The sequence below is a fragment of the Elgaria multicarinata genome, chromosome 16, assembly GCF_023053635.1.
Source record: "Elgaria multicarinata webbii isolate HBS135686 ecotype San Diego chromosome 16, rElgMul1.1.pri, whole genome shotgun sequence".
Classification (NCBI taxonomy): domain Eukaryota; kingdom Metazoa; phylum Chordata; class Lepidosauria; order Squamata; family Anguidae; genus Elgaria; species Elgaria multicarinata.
Window position 1 is genome coordinate 12,591,257 of NC_086186.1, and position 23,841 is coordinate 12,615,097.

A 23,841-nucleotide genomic window follows, 5' to 3' on the forward strand; every position below is an offset into this window, starting at 1 on the left:
TACTATAAACAAAGTATTATTTTTTAAAATGGGACAGACGGTTGCCATATTGTCTCCAGCTTTCCTCTTGCTTCTTCATCTCACTCTCTTCCTCCAGTTCCTATACTGATGTCATTTCTTACATGTGCTACTAATATATTGACCAAAGCAAAATAAATGCAAATCAGTTGCACACTTATTCTTATGTTCTAGACCACTTTGGGGCCTCAAATACTTCTTAATAGAGCCTAGTTCTTGAAAAACATTTTTCTGTGTGCGCACAAGGGACACCCTCAATCTGAGAAGACGGGTTCTGCTGATTCAGTTCTCCCCCTCAAGTACCATTTCAAAGGCCAGCATTGTTATCCAAATGCCTTTTGCAACAACAACATCCTCAGAACAGAGGTCTACCATCTTTGGCAGACGCCCAGCTAATCTCCGATACATATTCTCACATATTCTGCTAGGGAAAAATGCCTTATTAGTTTTCCATCCTGAAATTTACTAAAGTACTACAGAAGGTGAAGATGTTTTCAAAACTGGAATGTGCTGCTTTGAGAACGTTCATGAAGTAGCAAAGGGAAGGACAAGAAATGTTTTGTAACTTCTAAGGCAATGGTGTTTTGTGTAAAGTCACAACTGCACTTTAGTATGGCTACTTCTTATTGCATCAGGAAACAAACATTAGATAAAGTTTTTCCCTGGAGGCTGGTCTGAGAGGTCTTAAAAGGATGCTAGCTGGGACAGCATCCTGCTGACTGAAGATTTTGATTAATGCTCACCCTATGCAAAGCTGTAGTTCTCCCACAAAACACAAGCCATTTGAAAGAGTCATATATTGTCATATTCCCTGTTGATCTGCAATGCAACACTTATCATCACAACACATGAGTAAGAACAAGTGGTAAATATGGACACAAGCAGCAGAGTCAAAGTATTACTTTGTTGTTTGCTTTCAGTTCAGCTGTGATGGCTGTTTTTTCCAGGTTATTTACAATGCAGTCTAATAAAAGTTCAGTAACCAGTTTGGTACACCTTGACTGACCAGTTTACTTACAGGAAATGTGGTTATGAATGATTTCAAAATTGCATGCAATGTTGACTGATGTCACTGAGATATCATTCCATTTCCCATGTTCAGATGTGAGTGTCACTTGTTATACAGCCAAAATAGAACCATTAACGCAAAGGGAGGAGATACCTGTAGGCTTGAGGGAACTCCAACGTTTCCAGAAGTACAAATATCTTTAGGAAAATAGCTTAAGGGAGGTGGAAAAAACTCTAAACAGCCCAAGGATAACTGAGCATGTTCAGTGGGCATGGAATACTGGCTGACTGTTGGGGATGGAAAAAGAAAAAGAGGGCAAATGAAATGGAGCATCCTGGAACAGGGCATGGCTGGCTGGTATCATGAACAGAAGCACTCAGCACTGTAATATTTTGTTCCAAATCCCACTTATTTTAATCCTACTCTTAATATATGGCTAAACACACTAAGCAGAAAAACCTACAACTTGTACAGCTAGTTGGAACTGGTCAAATGGCATGTTAGTTCTATTGGAAGTTGAAGGGAACAGAAGGGTTCATTTGAAGAGTCAGAGTTCCAAATCACTGGAATCTAAACATAGTTGGTTAGAGTTTCTTGGACACACTTAACCTGTATACTTCAAGGCTGCAATTTTACACTAAACTTGAATTCCACTTGAATGTTCACCTCTACTGAAAAAAAATTGTTAATAATTTTTGGGGCAAAGATGATTAAGACCTCCACATTTAAAAGTTACATCGTCATCAAAGTTTTACAAGCCTAACATGATTATGAATTATATTTAATTTGGTAATCAACCTGATAGCTAAGGATAAGGCATTGAAGTAGTAAGTTAGTAATGCACACTGTTCAGACTGGAGAGGTAACTGGGTTATCTTGCTGAAGGAGAAAAACTATGGTAAACAAACTAAAGATGAGCAAAGAGGACATTAAAGTACATTTAGAACTTGCAGTAGTATAGAGTCAAAAAGCTGAACAATGGTAACAGCAATCAAAACACACACCATTGCCAACATGAAGTCTATAGATAAATCCCATGTTTGTTTTCACTCCCAGTAGGATTTGAGGACAGAATTCATTCATGGAAGTCTCATACGTAAGATGTAAAGCCTCAGAAGTAGCCTTCAATCTGGTGCTGTCTTTACTTACCCATTTATAAGTTATAGTCAGTGAAACAATGATACTTCCCATCTGCAAAGCCCCCACCCCGAATTTTCTAGGAACATGAACAATACATTTTATCCTAGTTGGCTACTTGTAATTTCCCAACTTTAAGGAATTTGCTACACAAACCTCTGCCAGTTTGTATGGTAACACAAGCTTTTCCCCGACAGTAACTGTCTTCCTTGTAACCAGTGCCTCAAACAACATTTCTTCTTTGACCTAACAAAAAAAGAAAAAAAAATCCACCATTAATCACAGTTCTAGAAACATAAAGGTTAAGTCGTAGTGTAGAGTAAGACTATGCGTTAAAGTACTAATGTTATTCAAAATATAAAATTGATCATTTGTGTTTAATTAAAACACAAACAAGCCAGGTATTAGTTACACTAAGTTTTCTATATTATTCTCCTTTATATTAGCATTTGAAGGCTGAGTGACATTCAGGGACATTGTTAATATTATGTAAAAGTCCATAAATCTCTTACATTACCAAATATTTCATTACCTGGACTCACAAACAGTTTCACTTTATAGCAAAAGGCAGTACACGCTACTGACCTGTATTGAGGCAGACACTAAAGCTTCAGGTTGTCTGAAAAGTGTTTTGAACTTAAAAAGACTTTTTCATGTACAGTGTGCCATGTCTCAGGAAAGCAAGCATTGGAAGCCAGCACTATCTAGTAGCAATGAGTGTGCAGACGAGCAAGCTGACCATGAGAAGTCCTCCATGTCATCTCTTTGCTGCATATTACCATATTACCCTTGCTCAGAGGCCCAGAAAGCTGCTCACAAGAGAAAACCTTCCCCTCTGAAATATAACGATGGGAACTTTCTATGAGAAAGCTTAATGTATTTTTATTTATTTATTTATTCATTTATTCAAAGTATTTAACCTGCTTTTCAGCTTAAGATACCAGGGCAATAAATACAAAAAGATTTAAGAATCAAAGTTTCCTGCAAATACACCATAATTCAAAATGTTACAGTAAAACCTGAGCAGAAGAAGCATAAAATGGACAGGAAACTAAACCCTAACCAGCATCATCCTTTAAAATCCCTGACCAGACAAGTAAGTTTTAACCTAGTGCTGAAATGGCAGCAGCATCGGCACCAGTCAAGCTTCATTGGGGAGGGCATTGTAGAGGCAGGGCACAACAGAGATCATTATCCATTTACAAAGAGTTCAGTAAGTGAAGTGCTGTACTGTCTTGCTCATCCGTAAAACACATACATCAGGGACTGAAACTAAAACCAGGATGCCAAAGGACACCCAATGTGTCGACAGCTAAACTTGGATTTTGCCAGTGTTCCAAATTTAAGTTCACCCTGCGCAAGTTCACTCCAGCACCCCAAGTAACAGATTCTCCCACAAAAATAGTTTTGCAATAGGCTCTGAGCAGACAGGAGAAAGTATATCACACAACACCTAAGTAACTACAGACTTTATTACCACAAGATGTGGCAACTGCCTTTAACAGGTAGCTTTTAAAAAGGCATGGATAAAATCAGGGAAGACAGGTATTCTGGCTAATGGTTTTAGATCTAAATGGAACCTGCATGTACAGAAACAGCATATTTCTGCTTAAAAGATGATGGAGACAAACAGGGGATTGCCACCAACTTCATGCCTGCTTGCAAGCTGGTCAGTGTTGGAAACAATGTTGGGCTAAATAGAACTCTGGTCTGATTTAGCTTTTTGGTGAGCAGTAGCATCTAAAGTAGCCATGAAAGCACTGGATTATAGGTCAGGAGACCCAATACCTTTGACCCGCATGTTATTCTGCCTATAAGCACATGGCCATCCTGAGAGCCTTTTTTCGGCAGAAAGGAGGGATAAGAATAAAAGAAAGAAAGTTCCCATGCAAGGCCATTCTGCTTCTATTGTGATTTGCATGTTCTCTAGTATCCTGACATGGCCCATTACTTCCCTATCAAATAAGGTAATAACCTCCATAAATGTAGTTGTGACTTGTCTCAAATGAGTCCAGAGAGGGAAGAAAAAGAGGCATGCTTTCCACACAAAGGCGCTCAAGTAATTATGAAGTGACCTATGCAAATCTGTGTGTAGTTATTAATTCCAGACCTCTTGATGCAAGGGAAACCAAGAGCCAACCTGAGGAAAGCAAAGAAAATGACAGTGCCACAAACAAGGGATAGGGGTGCCTCAATACACAGAGGTATCCCCCAGTATAATAAGCCATTAAAATACAAAGGAACGCACATTAAAGGTATGTGGTAGAAAATGTTGAGTGGGGTTGTATATTTGGTGAGGTTAAAACCCTTTGTGTGTTATGATTCATTGAAAGCATTTCATTCCACTTGGACACAAGTTCACATTCCTCTAACACAGTATCTGTAAAAGACACCATTTATAAACCTTGCCTTCATAACACTTTCAGGCTAGTAAAATAAAATGAAAAAATATCGTCTCAAAGAATAGTTGGCCTCCCTCTCATGATCCCAAGTTCGTTCCAACTTCAAAACAAAAACTGGCTCAAACTAGAAGATTTCTTGAACCTTTGACCTCGGATTCCCTTACAAAAAAGCAAGTATGAACACACTGTACTTTAAATGATTGCACATTTCACAGCAAGAATGGTTGTAGCCTGCACAACTAGGTCCAGTATATATATGAATTTCCCTTTGGGGAAAATATTCTTAACAACTCTACTCAATCCTATTGTGCATGCGAGATATATATATATAAAAAAATCCAAGCCATTTCATGCATGATAAGCCATAAGCCAAGTAGGATCATATCTTGGTAGTAGAGCATATGCTTTGTAGGGAGAATGCCTATGGTTTTCTTCACTGGCATCTCCAATTAAGAGAAAATCTACTAACAGGTAATAGGAAAAGGCCTCTGTCTCAGACTCTGCAGAGCAACTGACAGAGAAGTCAATACTACGCCATTTTTATTTATTTCAGAAAATGTCTATAATGCTGCTGTTGCCATTTATTAAATGTATATCCTGCTTATATACAAAGTACTCTAGATGGTATAGAAAGTTAAAAACAATTTAAACAAGATAAAACAATCAATAAAACAATACAACATAAAACAATATATAACAGTATATATATTTTTAATCCTGAAGATAAAAAGATGATAAAATACCATAAAAAAAAACCAATAAATCTGTCATAAAGCAATAAAATCTCATTATAATGCCATTAAAATAACCAAGCGCAGCGGGCAATCCTAGAGGCAGGAAATCCCTGGGCAAACAAATGAGTCTCTTTGGTTGTTGGAGGAAACACTCCACGCTAGGGACCCATCTGACCTCAATGGGGAGATCGCCCTACATGGTGTGCACCACAATACAGAAAGCTAGATGGTTAAATAGTCTGACCTGGTATATGGCAGCTCCCAATGTCCCTAACTTTGCCTGGAGAGTTGTTCCAATCGAGCCTGGAAATTGCATAAGCACATGCAAGAATGGGGGGGGGGGGGGAGGAGGGAGATGTCCAGCAAGTGGTAATGCTGAGGCTATAGCAGGGTGGCCTCAAGCATTACACTCACCTAGGTTTGGCAGCTAGCCGTTCCTAATTAGGCTGCATGACAACTGCACTATACCACACTGCATGGGGAGCTACAGTGGGCACTGGAATTTTTCCCATGCTTGCCCTCTTTCTTTTAGCCTCCATTCCTACTTGAACCAGCTCCAAAACATCTTGCAACTTGCACGCACCAAGACAGCTCTCCAAACAGTCCGAAAAATAAACACTCTCAGCACTAATATTTTCAGATCTTTCTCTGCAACATACTCTTGCCTATCAAACGTGCAAAATATTTTACCAGAAAATAACATTCCAGTTGCTTACATAAAATTGCTCTAGAACATACAAAAAAGCAAAAGGGGAAAAAGACCCAAAGCGATGACATGCGGATGAAAACTCAGGCCTGTATAAGTGGTGTATGATTGCCAACATTTGATACTGTAAGGAATAAACTAATGCAGCCTGGCAGTGCTTGTTAAGATGGTTTCTTTGCTGGGTAAGATTTGGTTATTTTTAAATGACAATTTGACAGATGTACCCTTTGCATTCTCAGCTTTCCAAGTTAAAGTGCTTTAAACCTTTGCCAGCTCAAATAATGGCTCTCAGCACTTATCCGAAGTATTCATGTGCTGGGTTTCCTCACAGTATATGAAAGGCTCACAATGCACAGAGTGGTATGTAGAGAGAAGCTGTATATCACCATTCTTCACTCCCCACCTATTTAGGGAAGAACCACCGATTGATCTGTCCATGGTTGTTTGCTAAATGTAACAGACAATGAAGAATGAGATTTAAGTATGTAATTGCCATCAACACTAATATCAGGCCTGGACTACACGTGCAGCAGAATGGGTGGAGGAACAGACTGGATCACTTCAGATTGCAAGTTGTGGAACACACACTTTAAATGCACCCATATAGCTCTCTCCTATGTGGGAAATGATCATGCAGGCAGAGATAAAAGCCATATTCAGGCAAAGAACACAAAGAAGGGCTGCCTCCAGAGGCCAGAGGGCTACTTTCCTGGTCGCCAGGGCTGCACTCAATGCCCCCAGGAATTGCTGCTGAGTCTGCAGCTGCAGCAGCAAAGAACAGAGATTTTGCAAGGAAACAAGGCATGCAGGGAGCACACGCGTTGTCTGCAAGAAGAATTGCACTCCTAGAAGTCTCCCGAGAGTATGGTTCTGCTTATGACTCCTGCATATCTTGTTTCCTTGAAAAATTGCTGTGCTTTTTGCTACTGCCACAGCAAAATTTGCAGCTGTGGGGGCAGGGGAAAAACATCCATGCACCAAACCCATCATCCCTGTGTGTGCTGTCTCTAGGGATCTATGAGAATTCCCATGGATTTCATACTTTCAGTACTTTTCAAAGTTTCATCCACCACTTCTGCACTTCCTGAGAGATGAGGGTGGGATTGACAAGTTCTTTGGTGGCCACCAATTTGGATGGCTTTAAAAGCGGGTTGGATAAATTCCTGGAGGAGAAGGCTATCAATAGCGACTAGTCCTGTTGGCTATATGATATCTCCAGGATCAGAGGCAGGAAGCCTATATACACTAGGGAACATGGGTGGGAGGATGCTGTTGCACTGTGTTCTGCTTATGGGTCCCTGGTCAACAGCTGGTTGGCCATTGTGTGAACAGAGTGCTGGACTAGATGGACCCTTGGTTTGATCCAGCAGGGCTGTTCTTATGTTCTTACCAGCAGCCATAATTCTTGCATGACAAAAGTCTATCAGTAACCAGCCACATCACTGATGTTACAGCAGTGGTGCAATCAGCTACTTAATTTACTGAACATTGTGTCAAGTACTTCACCACAGGAAGAAGAACGTGGTCAAAAGCCCAATGGTTTATTTAAATTTTTTTGAGTTAAAGCGTCAAGTCTAAATAAAGGACAAATAAGTTCTTACTACATTTGAAACTTTAACTAAAGTGAGCTGATGTAAGCTTAACCACAAGCGTCAGACCAAATATAAAAGTCTTGCAAAGTTCTTGAAAGGTAAAAATGGCACTCAAAATATAAATAAAGCATTATTTCAGGGTAAATAGATTTAAATGATCATTTTCTATTTTCTAAAATCCCAATGATAAGCATCTTTTTTAAAAAATAACCTGGTTGAAAGGAAGTCTAAATACAGACATGTTAGAACCTATAAAATCTCTTAACACTGAATAATGACAATCTAATACACACTTAATTAAGGAGTGCTTTTCTAAGACAGAATACCATTGCTGAAAAACTGTCTGACCTCCAAGGTTAAGCGTTATAAATGACACATCAGGCATTTATTATTGTGGGCTTTCTACAAGAACCAAGAACTAGTCAATCAGAGGCACAAGGATTCAGAAGAAGCCATCTCATATCAAGCCAACACCACTCACTGATCCCCATATAGGTGGTTTTGTCATTCCTATTTCACGTACTCCAAGTACCTGAGCTCTACAACCCAATCTTAGGCATGATTACACAGAAGAAAATCTAACTTTGTTCAATTGGACTTTATTCCAAGTAAATGTGTGTAGGGTTGCAGCCTTAGCCTTCAAGTAACTGATCTTGCTTAATAATGGGTAGAGAGAGTTCCATGCAAAAGCCCATCTCTGGAGTCTAAGCAGACAAATTCTGCAGCACAAAAGACATATGGTTGCATGAGCAAAGGTTCTGAATTACAGACCTACGTTATACAGAGTCATACCTAGTTGCAAACCAATATGCTTTGTTACAGCAACTTGTTATTATGCATTGTTGCTCAGAATATTTATTTTAAAAAAATTAAACCCTGCCTTTTGTGCCTACCAAGGACCCCAAATAACACAACCAATACGGTAAAAATCAAAGTGCTCAAAATCATTGAAACTAAACTTAAATACAGCAAGGGGGGAAATTCAGCACATATGGTCTGGCAAAATAAAGAAAACTTCCCAGCATGTCTGAAGATGAGGAAACAGGGCCAAAATCTCCCTGAGCAGGCTGTCACCTAGTCTAGGTGGTGTGGCTAAAAAGATGCTCGCTCATGCTCCCACCAACTGCGCCTCGAAGAAAAGATGCAAACAAAGCAGGGCCTCAGATTTTAAATGCCATGGGAGAGTGAACTTCAAATGGAAAAGTTGACTGAAATCAATGACTTAAATCAGCCTTCTCTCCCTTGGGTTTGATTTAAAATCAATTCACACTGCTACATTTTGCTTAAAAAATAAAGTAACCTATTTGTTTTAGGATGCAGGTACAGATATAGATATGAGCTATTTGCCACATATAAGCTAAGCTAGCAATGAAATGCTAAGGACAGTTGGTCTTTAAAGACCAGTAAAAGAAGACAGGCACCTCCTACGTACCTATAAATGTCAAACAACTCACAGACAGAAGGGCAGAGATCAGGCAGCCAGACTCATACAAAAGATTGGTCGGAAGCCAAGACAGCCTGAAGATTACTTCTCCAGAACTGACAAATCTGTTTCAGATGAAATGCAGCAAAGAAAAAAATCAATCTTAACTTGGAAGCTGAGAATAGATCTCTCTTCTGCCCTTGTTTCAAAGATCATCATGCTGGAAGCCAGGTTCCAATAACTGCTTGGTACAAACTAAGACAAGCAATACCATCTGTAACCCATGTGCTCTGAGAGCCTGAAGGAGAGGACTATTACTAGTCTATGCGCCATGTGCAAAAACTACCTGAAAGGATTTCTGTTCCCTCATCAACCTGCCTGTGAGGTCATCAACAGCGGACCTTTCTCTAGGTGCTTCCCAGAGAAAGACGTTAAGACATGTAGATTTACTATTTGGAAACTGGGATAAGTAGAAATGGGAATTGATTTTTTTATAAGTTTTCTGGCTTTGGAAAGACAGCAAGCATTTATTAACCTAGCTTCTGAAATCAACTTATTGGGGAAAAATTGATTAAAATAATTTCATGCTCCTCACATAAAAATATTCTGCTGTGAGTGGCACTTTTTAAGTAAATTTTCAAGTTGACGTCTGCCAAATACTTGCATCTGAAATTAATTAGCCTATCTTTCTTAAAACAAACCCTCTAATATCCAGCAATGAAATAGAACTGAGGTAGATATCAAGCATTTGGTCTGCCAGCATTCTGTAACATGTTCCTGTTCCAGGAATAGCAATTTCCAAACTAGACAGCTTTTACTCAGAGACTTGCTTCTCCTGCAAAAAGTTCAACCATAATCAAGCAAGCGTAGGAGTAAGAATATGGTGACATAAGAATAGAACTAGGACTTTATGGCATAACAATAGAATTAGACATCCAGATTTCCATAAGAAAATGCAGATTTCTATTGCTTTTCCAGAAAAACAATACACTAGCCATTCTCTTGAATAAATGATTCAAGAATTTACACAGTATCTGTAAAAACACATGGAATCAAATTTTATTTGATTTATTTTGTACCCTGCCTTTCTACCAAAAATGGCACCCAAGGCTGCTTTTGCTCCCAATGTATTTTCATGTGACAATACTAATGCTGCAAATTTCCCATGCATTTCTTTTACATGCCTGCCTGGTTCTCCAGTCAAATCCCTGTTTTAACCTCACATGTGATGCATTGGGCTTTGTGTCCATGCTGTGATTACTGCTAGCTCCTGGCCTCTAATTTGACCTCCGACCAATTCTGGGATATTTTTATATTCTGCTATCCTCTGGGCCCAAGCCTTAAAAGCAAATGTAGTAAATGCAATAGATTTCTTCTGTCAACACATAGAGGCTTACCATGATAAAGTTTTGAAACCAACATTCTTTAAATTAGCATTTCTTTCTTGGTTGTGAAAGTTGAGGAAATTATCTTTCATCTTTGTAACTGGCCATGAGACCAAGCTCTATAAACACTACCCTGCAGCAGCTGGAGAAAGTGTATAGAATAGTGGGTGTGAAACATTATTATTATTTATTATTATTATTATTATTTATATAGCACCATCAATGTACATGGTGCTGTACAGAGTAAAAGAGTAAATAGCAAGACCCTGCCGCATAGGCTTACATTCTAATAAAATCATAATAAAACAATAAGGAGGGGAAGAGAATGCAAACAGGCACAGGGTAGGGTAAACAGGCACTGGGTAGGGTAAACTAACAGTATAAAGTCAGAACAAAATCAAGTTTTAAAAGCTTTAGGAAAAAGAAAAGTTTTTAGCTGAGCTTTAAAAGCTGTGGTTGAACTTGTAGTTCGCAAATGTTCTGGAAGAGCGTTCCAGGCATAAGGGGCAGCAGAAGAAAATGGACGAAGCCGAGCAAGGGAAGTAGAGAGAGACCCTTGGGCAGGAAGACTTGAATCATGCAAGCCACCGTCTCTCAGCCACAGTCTCCCGATCTGCAATATACTGGCTTACATTGCATCTGAAACACTTTACAAATATTTGCTAAACAAAGCGCTATACAAATGCTCAGTGTTATTACGGTACAGTCAGATGCTCTTGAACCAGCCTTGAGGAAGAATTATGAGGTGGAATGGGAAATGGGGAAAGTTTCTTCCCTGATCTGACAAATAGACTTGACTTGAGCACAGCCATCTGCTGATATGTGGGGACAGATAACTATATTTGTTAAACATCAGCATTCCTGTTAGTGACGTCTATGGTACCTTCTGTACTGACCAGGAGGGATTCAAGAGGTTTGCGGTATATTCAGGGATCCTAACATATCACTGTTCTGAATTCTATCTGGTGCTCAGAACAAAACCACCGCTACTGTAGAGAACTACTCAAGAAACCGACAGATTACCAAAACTGATCATTAAAGTATCCAACTATAGCTGTAAATCATTATGTTTTCCAAAAAGGTGCATGCAGAAAGAAAAAGGAACTGGACAAATTATGTCCAAATGCCGTGACTCACCTCCAGAAGCTCCGAGACGATAGGCAGGATTTCTGGGTTGCAGATATCTATGGAATCATCTCGGTAGGTTTTCTTTTTGTAACAGATGTTACCCAAGTGGAGTATTGCCGACAAAAGGGAAAAAATCCTATGGCCATAAAATAATACATTTCTCATTGTTTTCTTTCTCTTAAGAACCAAAAATGCAAGAAATTAAATTGAGCTCACCAATATTTTATTACACATTAATAAGAGCAACATTTTTGTAGCACATTCAAATTAATACTTTGATGTATAGAAGTGTTTCCTAAGTTGCATATAAATTTTATATCAGCTATTAGGCATGATATATATTAAAGACACATGAATACTATGTCTAATAATGCAATGCTTCAGCTTCTCCTATTTTCCTAGGATGTGTTAGTTATGATGTTATGATTACTACTTATAAAGAGCTTATAAAGGGCTAGATATATTTAAAAATATATTTAACTACTCTGAATATTTTAGGGAAAATTACAATTAACCACTGAGTAAGCACCTAATTATACCTATATGATGTCTATTGACAGAGTATTTTTCTGTGAATTGTTGAAAAACTATTTGTGTTGTGCTTGATTTTTTAACCCACTCAATCCCAGAGAATCAGAGCAGTCTACAAAGCATGGAATTATTGCTTTGGCTTTTATTTAGTCATTCATTTACAGTCTAGTTGGAGCAAATCCACACTTCCATTTTTGGTACAGCAAAAGCAATGATTGACTTCTTCATTGTGTTTTGCTACTGAACACTCTTGTGAAGTGTCATGACCGCAACTTCTTTTTAAAGTATCTGCTGAAGTAGGGCATGGTGAGCTACAACCAAATGCACATGCTGAAACCTTCAGAAGACCAATTCACAACACAATAATGCCTTGTTAACAAGAAACATCAACTTACTGTTTACGAGTCTTCGGAAGAAAGCCCACCATCTCCATAGCTAGTTGCAAACGCTCAAAGTCATGCTTCAAGTCTTCCCCTTCAACAGAGAAGCAGTCCTATAAAGGTGAAATACAAGGAGCAATTATTAGAAGAGAGGCACACCAGCAGGTAGGGGGACCGATACATAATAGTACAAATTCAGCACTATGCGCAGATTTATGCTAGCAGGGCTTGTATTGCAATCTTCAATCCATACTTCACAGTGAAAAGCGACAGGAACAGCAAATGTAGGTATAAAGACCTATTAAAAGAATTGCCAAGTTAAGGATTGTACCTAGGATAGCTCAAGCTAAAGCTTGATATAAGAAACAGATGCAGGATGAGTGCTTTGCAAAGAGATCAAGCATTAGCAGGTCTAAAGAAAGAAAAAACAACAACTAGGTTTCCCCTCTACAGGGGCCACTGCCAACCTCCAGTGGGTCATTGGCAAGCTGCTCCCACCACTAACCAACCTTCCCTCCATTGTTTTTAACCCAGCACCGGTGGTGCCTCCTCCTCCTCTTGCATTCCACATCCTTCTCCTATTCTGGCTGGCCATGCTGACAAAAGGAAGCCCTGTGGCAGCCAGCCAAACAAGTCTGGAGGGCCTGTGCTGCTCCATTAATTTTTTTTTTTTTTAAAAAAAACCTTACACTTTGAGTAGCAGCGATCCAAACCAATCAGATGCTGCCTTTGGTGGTGATGATACTTGGAGCATTAGGGTACATTGGACCTCTTCCATTATTTGAGCCCAGTGTTTCACCCAGGCATTTTTTCCTTTTGCTTTCTTTTAACATTGTGACGTCCAATGTATTCAAACTGTTTTTGTTGCACTACATTCTTGAAATGAGATACCAATAAAATCTGTATTTTATTTGTTAGTAAAACTAGAGTCATTGTTAGTAACACTAGATTCATTTAAAAAATAATAATCTATATTTCCAGTCAGGACTTTAAAGGGGTCTGTTGGACCCCAACAACAGATATATACTGAAAAAAAATACTGGAGGAAGGTTTTTAAAAGGCCCACATTATGCGCCATCTGCACCAATGGATTTTTCCCGAGGATAAAGAAATTGATTTTGGAGTTATAGAAAATTGCTTGAAGATTTTTCCTACAGATTTGCCCTCTGCTCACCAAGACAACCAAAATATTCTGTTCTGATAGCAGAACAAGAGTTGATTTTTATGATCTCATTAAAAGCGTGCTAGGGAAAACACTAGCTTGTTCATCATAATATTGACAAAAAAAGCATGTTTAAAAAAACAACTTCCCACCACACAAGCCAAAATAAGCTTCTCTGCTCTCATAGTAGCAATCACTAGTCCTGGTGTATAGAGATTGCTAGAGAAACACATTGATGCAGACTATGGTCCTTTAATTCCTTAATACTATTTTCCAGGTACAGCATAGGGCCATTAAGAGCACCAATCTTAACAGTTCTGCAAAGATGTTTTTGAGCTTCTTGCTCAGTCTGCAGGAGCACAGCAGGCAAAAGGTCAAAAGTATATGAGATACTTTCTACACAACAAGAACACAGGTCAGAGCTGATGGTTTCGGAACAGATGAAAAGGGGGCTGCAGTTTTCAGGAGCAAGAAGGAAGCTGTATAAAAATGTAACAAAACACAGAAACATACACTGAGGTTTTGTAGACAAGTCCTAACCCAAATTGATTGGGGAACAGACAGGGAGAGAGGTAAGAAGGGAGCTATATGTGAAAAGACAGTAGAGGTGCAGAAACTGGCACTGAAGAGGCCCTTAACGGAACAGCTTATCAGTGAGGAATGGAGCAGCAATAAGAACCGCATTTACTAGCACAGAGCTAACATAAATGACATCTCAAGTGTAGCCAACTTAATCTTCAAGCGTCCTAAAACTTCAATCCAGTTTGCAAGACTGAACCCCACCCCCACTTCCCTCATATAAGGTTCCATCTACACGTTTCCTACATCACTCTGCTACATTCATGATTGCACCAACCAAGCTAAGAGAAAGATTATTTTATCATCTATGATTCCCTGCAATAAATCCAAGTTAATTCCACAGATCCAAATAGGTTGATTGAAAATGAATGTTCAAGGTTTTGTTTTTTTGCTATAGTATTGAAACATTTGGTACTTGCAATTTTTTAAAAATGAAGCAATGATGGTCACAATAGAAATTAAGTAAAACTTATTAAATATCTGGCTTAAATATCATTTGAGAACACTTTATTTGCAATCAAATATAACATTCTTGCGGAACAACTTTGTCTGGATTGTATTATGTGGAAGGTAGTAAATTTAAGTTAGAATTGTTAACATGCAATTAGGAGGAACATGCTTTCTGTAATAAGATAAAATGGAATGGTATGAACACTACAACAGAAAACACACACCACAGTTTCAATCTAACCATATGGCTTCAGACAAGATGAAAAAGGCACCACTTTCTTTCTTTGGGCTATTTCAAATAAACATGGTGGTAAACCATTTCCTTTTAGTTGGCAACTATTATTGAATCTCTGATACATTCTCTGAATTCAAATATAATTCCCCAACCCCCGAAATAATCCAAGGGAAATCTCCCTGATTATAACGGTACAATTCATGAAAACCAGTAGCACTACATGAATGCTAAATGGATTGTTAATCACCGCTTCCATGCCCTTTGTACAGAATATGCTGTATCAAATATTCCCTTGAATTCGTACTCTGGGCGTTTCTTTGCCTATATTCTCAAAAACAGGGTTGAATGCAATGTTTCACAAGCAGAAATGCCATGTCATATAATATAAATATTTCATTGTATCTTTTATGCTTTTTAGGGTGTGCAATATCTATAATAATGCCACACAACAACTCTTAACATAACCTATCAAATGAAAGCCTACTACACAAAAATAAAAAGGTATGCCACCACAGATGAATTAACGAAGCCATTCTTATGAGAATACAAAACATGTGTGTGGCTCTTAATCAAATAGATCTGGCTTCATATTTGCCCTGCATTTTGGAGCAAAGCCAGAATGAGGGAAATGCCTGTCACCAGCAACCCAGAATGGATGGATGTACTTGTACTGACCGGCTCAGAGTCATAGTAACAGTCATCCCAGCTCTGTTTAGGGGGTTTCTTTGCCATCTGAAAGCAAGGCAGATTGAGTAAGTAGCATTCCAAAACCCATACAACCATCTCTTCCCACTTTTTTCTTTAATGATTGCCTTCATTTCTGTAAGCATTTTAAAAAAGACATTAGGCAGCAAGAATTCTCATTTTAGAAAGTGATGGCTAGGCTTCATTTCTCTTTACATTATGAAATTTGATATGAGAATGCCTCCATCATGCTACTTCGTGTTACAAGAGAAGCCTACCTACCTTAAAATTAAACTTAGAAACCTACCTAGTGGGGCTGCCAATCAGTAGTTATGCTGAAAAAGTTTGGGTCTAACAATAAATCTCAGCATAAATTGCAAAAGGCAAAATACCATTAAATACCAGTTTCAGGACAGACAGTGTACAATTCTTTTGCATTTCTGCAGCACGTAAGCATGAACCGCCTCAAACAATTCATTTATTACCCACAATCATGAAAGGTAGATCAATTTTCTTCTAGTCTGACAGCTGAACTAGTGTTGGAGGACAGGCAAGTAAATCCAGGTTCAAGCTGAACACTGTCTGCAGTCCCTCAAAAGCACCAGCTTTGCTAAGACTGATTTCTATATTACGAAATATTTGCAATATTGGGAACCATCTGCAACATTTAATGATTCTCGAAAATATATCAAAATATACAGGGGGATACTCTTGAATCCTCAAGAGAACAAATTATATAAATGCTATGGAGTATTAGTATGAGATGCAATACCTCCAAAATAGATGTCAGTTATTTGCACATCAACAGACTTTAGTTAGCCTTATTTGTTAAAGTAAAAAATGTATCATGCTATTAGACCGAAGAATTACAAAACCGTGCAAGATCTGTCTAACCTTGAATGAAAATATTAGTGTAAATAGGATTTTCTAAGAGACTGATATTAGCTCGTATTTAATTTGGTTGGAAAATTGTGTGTTCTTTTGAAAAACTGTAAGCTAAAACATACATTTCTTTCCTGTAGCCCGGTCATGGCAAGAAAAAGTGTTCTGAAAATACTGCCTCTTTCTTAGTTGTATTATCTGCACCAATAAATTTATTGAGTCATGAAATCCATGAGAAGGTGACAATAGAACTGGGTTTTAAAATACACCATCTAGGAACAAGCATATACACCCACTACAAAGCTGCTTGTATATTTCTACCTGATTAAGATAATGATATTCATCAGGTTGTTTAAGATGAAAAGCTGATTTCTCTTCTTCACTTGCTCCTGCCAGAAGGTAATAAAATACATGGTAGTTCCTGGTGACAAATAAAAATATTGTTTAAAGTCAATGGCAGCATCAAAACACACAAAAATTGTAAGTAAGTTACAGAATCACTGCAAGTATGAATAAAATTGGATGACAAAGAAGGACTAGAATAGTTGTGATCAATCAAAACGCAGTGGGCCAGTTTGTGTGACACGACAGTCCACAGTGGGCCAGTTGTATAACAGGATAGTTGTGGCATGGCTGCCAGTTTGCATATGCAACCCCCACTCAGGGATTGTCGTGTTGTACAAACCTGGCAAGTATGGGTTATGCGAGGGTTAAACAATCCTCACATAACCCTAGAACAGACCTTTGGTTGTGCAAAGGTTGTTTAACCCTTGCATAACACATGTCTCAGTTCGCATGACGTGACAATCCCCAAGTGGGATTTGGATATGCAAAGTGGCGCCTGCAGGCACCATAGCTCATCATGGGTTAAATAGCCCATAATGAGATGTGCCATGTCAAAGACAGAAACATTGGCCTCTGTGTCCCTAGGTTGCCATTTATCTTTCTGCCTTCAAGGCAGTCATACAAGAGGTATACAATATGACCCATAGTCGTTGTGGCTATGGCGGAGCAAACAAGTGCACTGCCTTCCATGTGCTTGCCACTTCTGCTTTCTTTTCAGATCACAAAACAACTTAGGATGCCCTGTTCCTGGGTTGTTGAGGGAGAAACAACCTAGAGTTTTAACCTAACAATAACCCAGGGTTATTTAGCATAACAATAACCCACAGGCAGAAATACTGCTATATGAATTGGCTCTCAAACCCTGGGCATGAATCTCTGTCATTCTTAATCATGACAGATAGTTAGCTAACCTCATCCTTTTTTCAAAACACAAAACGTATGCATACATAATTTATAAACTAGTATAATTATACTTTAGTGGTTTAATAATTATTTTGGTTTGCCCTTCTTTATTTTCCCAATTACTTCATATGTAATACTTCATTTATTGCTCACCTCTCATTATGTTCTTGATAGACTAGCCTGGACTTTTCCAATAGATATTTTTCAACATAAGCTCTAGAGGACAAGAGAATATTTGCTTAGCACAGTATTGAATAGGAAGAACAGTTTTATTTTTACTTTCTATTTTTTAAAATATCATGAGTCTCAACTTTGCAAGAGATGAGGGAACTCTGTGTATGCGAAGGCATGATAAAGAGAGGGCTGGATCATTCCTCCACATTTTTAGACAAAACTACTTTGATATTTTCTTAAGATTAGTTTGATATAAATGCCTGAGACAGACATGCCTCCATACAATAAAAAAAGAGAATTCGGTTTATTTTCTCATTACAACCAAGCTTTCTAAGTTAAACATCCACAAGTCTTCCAGCAGCAGTTAACCTGTAGCACCCCATCTATTCTCTTTTATCAAAAGCAACCAGGAGTGGCTAACCTATGGCCTTCCAGATGTTGTTGGACTACATCATCATCATCATTATTATTATTATTATTTGCATTTTTATACTGCCCAACAGCCGAAGCTCCCTGGGTGGTTCACAAAAACTAAAACCATTCAAAGTATAAAACAAGTAAAACAAGTAAAGAGCTTCGGCTATTGGGCGGTATAGAAATGTAATAAATAAATAAATAAAAATAAATAAATAAATAAATAAATAAATAAAACAAGTATAAATGGCAAACATGTTGGCAGAAACTGATGGGAGCTGTTGTCCAATAACATCTGGAGGACCACAAATTCCTCACCCCTGCAATAAAGAAGAGAGAGACCTGTCCTGTGGTAATGAATTCTAGAAGTTTATTAAATTGTCTAGATTTTTTAATCTCTTATATCTCTCCTTTTGCCATTTTTTTTAAATGAAGGCAGCCCAAAGCCTGTAACCTTTCTTTGAAAGAAAGGAAATCACAACCCCTTAATCTTTTTGTTGCCACTTTGTGCTCAGAAAGAGAGATGAGCAGGAAAGGGATATGAAAATAAGTTGGCAGAACTGATCACCTTTGAGTACAATACCTACTACACCAACCTTTCCCAAACTTGCACCTTCTGATGTTTTGGACTACAACTCCCAGAATTCCTGAGCAGCCACTTTGCTTGCTGGGAATGATGGCACCTGCAGTCCAACACATCTGGATGGTACCAGTTTGGGAAAGGTTGTATTGCAGTTTCAGATAATGACAGGAATTTTTGACATAGGCCTGCTCAGTTGTTATTTGACTCCCAGAATTCTACCTGGGATGAGGCCTCAGGTTTACATGCTCCCTTCTCTGCTCCACCCAGAATGGGGAGAAAATATCAGAGTGCAACGAAAGGTTTTTTTGATGTATAATTCAAGATCTTCCTGACCCTGTGAGATAAGATTCTGCTGAACAGGCTTACCCTCATATTTTGGTTGGGTAGAAGTGCATAGTCCTTTCTGACAATACTGACAACAGGAGCACTTCACATTATCACAGGTTTATCTGGGCACTGAAGGCTCATATGACTTTTTACTGTTACAGTTTTTATAGCATTTAAGTAACACAAGTTGAATCTACAACAAAATGGAGCAGTGTGAAGTGCTCCTGTTCAGGATTTCAGACAGCCATGCCTTCTCAGAGATGGAATATTGGATTAATCTTACACAAAGTGAACCTTTCATGAGCATTTATGGTCTCTACACAGAACAGTGATGCTGTCTGTGCTTAAAGAAATGCCAGTGCAGTAACACTGGAGAAAATGGCCTGATGCACACATCACGATAACTCAGAATTTTTTCAAGGTTCATAGTTTGTTTAGCTGCTCCCACTAGCAGCGGGAGAGATCAGGCAGCATATACCAGCATGTTGCCTCATTCATGATATATCAGAATTTTAAAAATTCTGCGTTATTATGATGTGTAAACCAGGCTACTTGTCTTAATTGTATAAATTAATTTTCCAGTCTGTAACCCCAGATTTTTTATGAGTTTGAATTCCCATATTCAGAAGATAATGGACAGCAAGGCATAAATTGCAAGAAGCCCATTCCATTCTGCATGTATGCTGCGGCTTAATGGGTGATTACTGATCTTAGATGACAACATGTATTAGGATTCCCCACCCACCCCCTTGGCTTTGCTTGGTGCCAATTGCTCATGAGCAATAATTTCATCATCCGACAAGAAATATACATGAGGATATTTGTGCCCATTTAATGTGATTAATGGACCGCCCAGAGAGCTTCGGCTGTGGGGCGGTATATAAATGTAATAAATAAATAAATAAAATAAAAAGGAAATGGAAAGCATGCTTGGCTGCCTCTTTTGGGGAAGGCACTGCAAAAGGCTAAGTTTCTTGAACACACAAAGACTCCTTCAAGCAGTAAATTTCTAACAAGCCTGAAACACTGTAGCAATAGCCATTAAATACATTCTATACCAAACAAAGGTCTGATGCACCACACTTCCTTGGGAGTCTAAATTACGGTACTACAGCTAATCATGGTAGCTCAGATAAGAATCATTGAAGTCATCTTCACATCTTAATGCTTTCTCCACTGATACAGCTGGGGCCTTAACGGTTCCTAATTGATGGTCCTGGATGTGACAGCAGAACAGTGGTGCACACAACGCTCCCAAACACAGGGTGTGCTCATCAACAAAGAAAACAGGATGAAGACCAGCTGAAGACCTTTTTATTCACTCAGTATTTTAACACTTAATTTTAACTTAAATTTAAATTATACTGTTTTAACTCTGTATTTTAACCTTATATCAATTTTGCTGCGTGGTTTTATCCTGGTTGTGCTTTTTATATTGTATTTTGTATTTGTATTTTTAACTTGTTGGTTGTTTTATGATGATTTTAATTTTTGTGAACCGCCCAGAGAGCTTCGGCTATTGGGCGGTATAAAAATGTAATAAATAAAATAAATAAATAAAATAAAATAAATAAAATAAATAAAACAGGATATTTACATCCTGCCTGCCTTTAAAAATTCTCCCTACCCAGCCACATGATAAGGAATGTAACAAAGAATAGCATACATTATGAAAACTGATAGTGTAACTGCTTACTGGGCAGGGAGGTAGGAAGCCCCAAGTAACAATTGCTGTTGACCGTGAAAAGCAGAAAAAAAACTTTTAAAGAAACCAAACAAGGGAAGAATTGAGAAAAGGGGAAACTCTGCCCCCTTTCCTTATATAGTCTTGCTCAAGACTGTGCAGCTTTTACTAGATAATTAAATGTAACTAGAAAATTCCAGATGGCTACAACCTTAGAACATCTATCAGACTGGGAAAAACCATTAAAAAACTGAAACTCTGAAGTGACACACACACAAAACATTTTGGAAAATAATGGAGCATGATGAGTTGAGTTGTTCCAGAAACCTTCTAGTGTTAACAAGCTTGATGCTCTCCAACTTACAGATTGACAGGTCTCCAGAAGTGGTCAGGCAGCCATGAGGGTTTGTGTTGAGCATAGGATGTTATAATACAGAGTACAACTTTTATTTTAAACCAGCTTCTAAAGAGCAGATTTAAGCTGATATTTTCTTTTTAAAAAGTGGAAATAATTGTATTATTTATATTTATATAATAAATAAATAACCCTCAAATCAGAAACTAATTTACACTAAATTCTAAAGTAGTTTAGTTTCTGGTTCAAAGGTAAACTTTTTCAACTGGTGCTGTTTCATTTGCTTTCAAAAAATTCTAGCTGAGTATAAAATAACATGTGCCCCACATTCAAGGAGCTGTGGAAGTTATGTGTCGTCCAAAGCCCAACAAACTCCAGGGGAAGATCCCTAAGAGGTTGATGGCCTTTGCTCAATACTTTATTATATCATTTTTTTTTTAAAAAAAAAGTATGTTTCAGACATTTATCTTCTGTAACTCTCTTGTGATTAAACATAAAAGTTGTGGTGAGAAGAATGTGCTAAGTTAAAGCTTCTTTAACAGAAGATACTTATATCAAGCCAATTATTTTTCCTGCATGGCATGCCCACATCTTTCCCAGACAAGTAACGAGGGCCCAGATTTACACGGGATATTTAACATTCCCACCATGAATGTCCAAATGCCAACAGCTGCAGTCCATCCATGCTTAAATCCCTTTAGTCACTGCTTATTGCCACTTACCCACGCACAGTGCCAGTCTCCTGATAATTCACTTGGATAAACTTGCCAAAGCGACTCGAGTTGTTATTGTGTGCAGTCTTCGCATTCCCAAATGCCTGTCAAAATAAGAGGAGATAAGTGCTGAAAAAACTAACAGAGCAATTCTATGGGGGAGTTAGACGGAGAAACTGAGGCAAAGGAACCACCTTTTCTTCTGTACTGCTAGCTTGTGCCAGCAGGGCAAAAGTTAGGAGCACAGCCTTTTCCTGTTTTTATAGGGAATGCAGCTTTTTGCTTTTCCTCTTTGGCCTTGTATGGTTATTTGTTTTAGGGTTTGTTTGTTTTTTAAAAAAAGCGTTGCTAATTTCACGACTGGCATAGTTTTCCCCCTTTGGGGGGAACATCAAGGGAGCAGAAGGGCTTTGAATCCAATACCTTGTCTACATCTCCAGAACACCTCCTTTTCTCCCTCTCTGATGTTCCAGTGGAGAAACACTGGCTGCAGAGCTTTACGCAGCCGCACAGAGAAGGCTTACAAGTTCGGACTTTCCACTCTAAGGGCAAACCTCTCTCCCTGCACTTGGAGAAGGAGATCTGAAAAGCCATTTGGCTTCTGGAATGCCGCCCAGGATTGTGCCCCAAGGGCTCAGGGATATGCATTCCCCTAGACCTCACTTTTAAAATATGGGTTTCTACATACAAATACAGGGGGGTTAAAAGATATAGAAAAATTACTCCAGACCATGCTCATATTTAAACTTGCAATCTTAGGTAGAGAGGCAGCAAATCATTTTTTTATTCTGAGAAACTAAATTGCACTCATAGCATATAGTACATCAAGACACCACATAATTTGGCAACAGTGATATTTTCATTAAAGGGAAGTTTACTGACCCCTTCCCACTCCACCCCACAAGCTATATATGCAATCCCACTGGAGAAAAATGACAAGTGACAACAAGCCTGACCTCAAAAATATTTCTTCTGTGACAATCTGGAAGGTTTGGAATGATAACATAAAATGGACCCAAGAACACAAACACAGCTGTAATCAACTTTCCTAGCGTTAACCCATTCCAAGCCTTGCTGCATCAAAGTTAAATGCTTTGGATGGGCACACTGGCTGGGACATCAAATATTATGACATTACACCAATGTAACGGGTGGTCAGTTGTTATTTCCCAGGATGTATTAGCACTGTTTTTGGCTGTTTTATTCCATTTTATTGTTTAAGGGTTGCATTCCCAGGTTGAAGAGTGTACACAGTCTCAGGTGCTGTTGAATGGAGATATAATTATAAATATCAAACTTTTTTGGATATAAAAAAAGCATATGAAATAGACACCAAATATTCCTGTTATGCCCATCAGCCCTTGAGGAGTAGTTTTCTGTGAAAATCTGTGAATCTTCAAATAGTGGGATGAATATTTTGCTTTCTGTCACTGAATGTATGCAGCCCAGGGAATTTCAAATGTTAATCCCATTGATTTATGCAGAGTAAGAGTGAGTCTCCTCATAAAGAGGTTTATTGTCTTTGGCAGATCACAAATGGCAGTTGTCACAATGATTGCTCATTGAATGCACATTGTTTTACACAAAAATGAATGAATGTTTTCTTCTTCTTTTAGACACTTGGTTTAATCAATCTAAATATAAAAGAGTGCTGGAGAAAGTCCATTGCTTCTCCATAAATAGCTGGAACTGACTGAAACAGATGCTGCCTACCAGACACTACATTTTCATCTCTTTTTTTTTTATGGCCCAAAGGATTCCCCAAATCCCTAGACAAATGGAAAAAGCATAAGGTGCTGAATAACAGCACTGTCAAGCAAACTGGCCCAGAAGCAGAACAGCTGGATCTTGGGTGACAGAAAGAGGAAGTCCCACTAAGAGTAATTTCATTTTAAAACAGGAGGAG

General features: G+C 38.4%; 1 protein-coding gene across 1 annotated transcript in view; it reads right to left on the bottom strand.

Annotated features, from left to right (window-relative positions):
* MYO9A (myosin IXA) overlaps nt 1-23,841 on the bottom strand; it is a 129,505-nt gene that overhangs the window by 69,003 nt on the left and 36,661 nt on the right. Inside the window, exons 3-9 of the mRNA XM_063142429.1 lie at nt 21,945-22,039; nt 17,839-17,901; nt 16,759-16,858; nt 15,547-15,603; nt 12,461-12,558; nt 11,544-11,670; nt 2,321-2,410 (exon numbers count right to left, since the gene is read on the bottom strand). Of these exons, the coding sequence (XP_062998499.1) occupies nt 2,321-2,410; nt 11,544-11,670; nt 12,461-12,558; nt 15,547-15,603; nt 16,759-16,858; nt 17,839-17,901; nt 21,945-22,039 (630 nt within the window). The remainder of the gene's footprint in view (nt 1-2,320; nt 2,411-11,543; nt 11,671-12,460; nt 12,559-15,546; nt 15,604-16,758; nt 16,859-17,838; nt 17,902-21,944; nt 22,040-23,841) is intronic.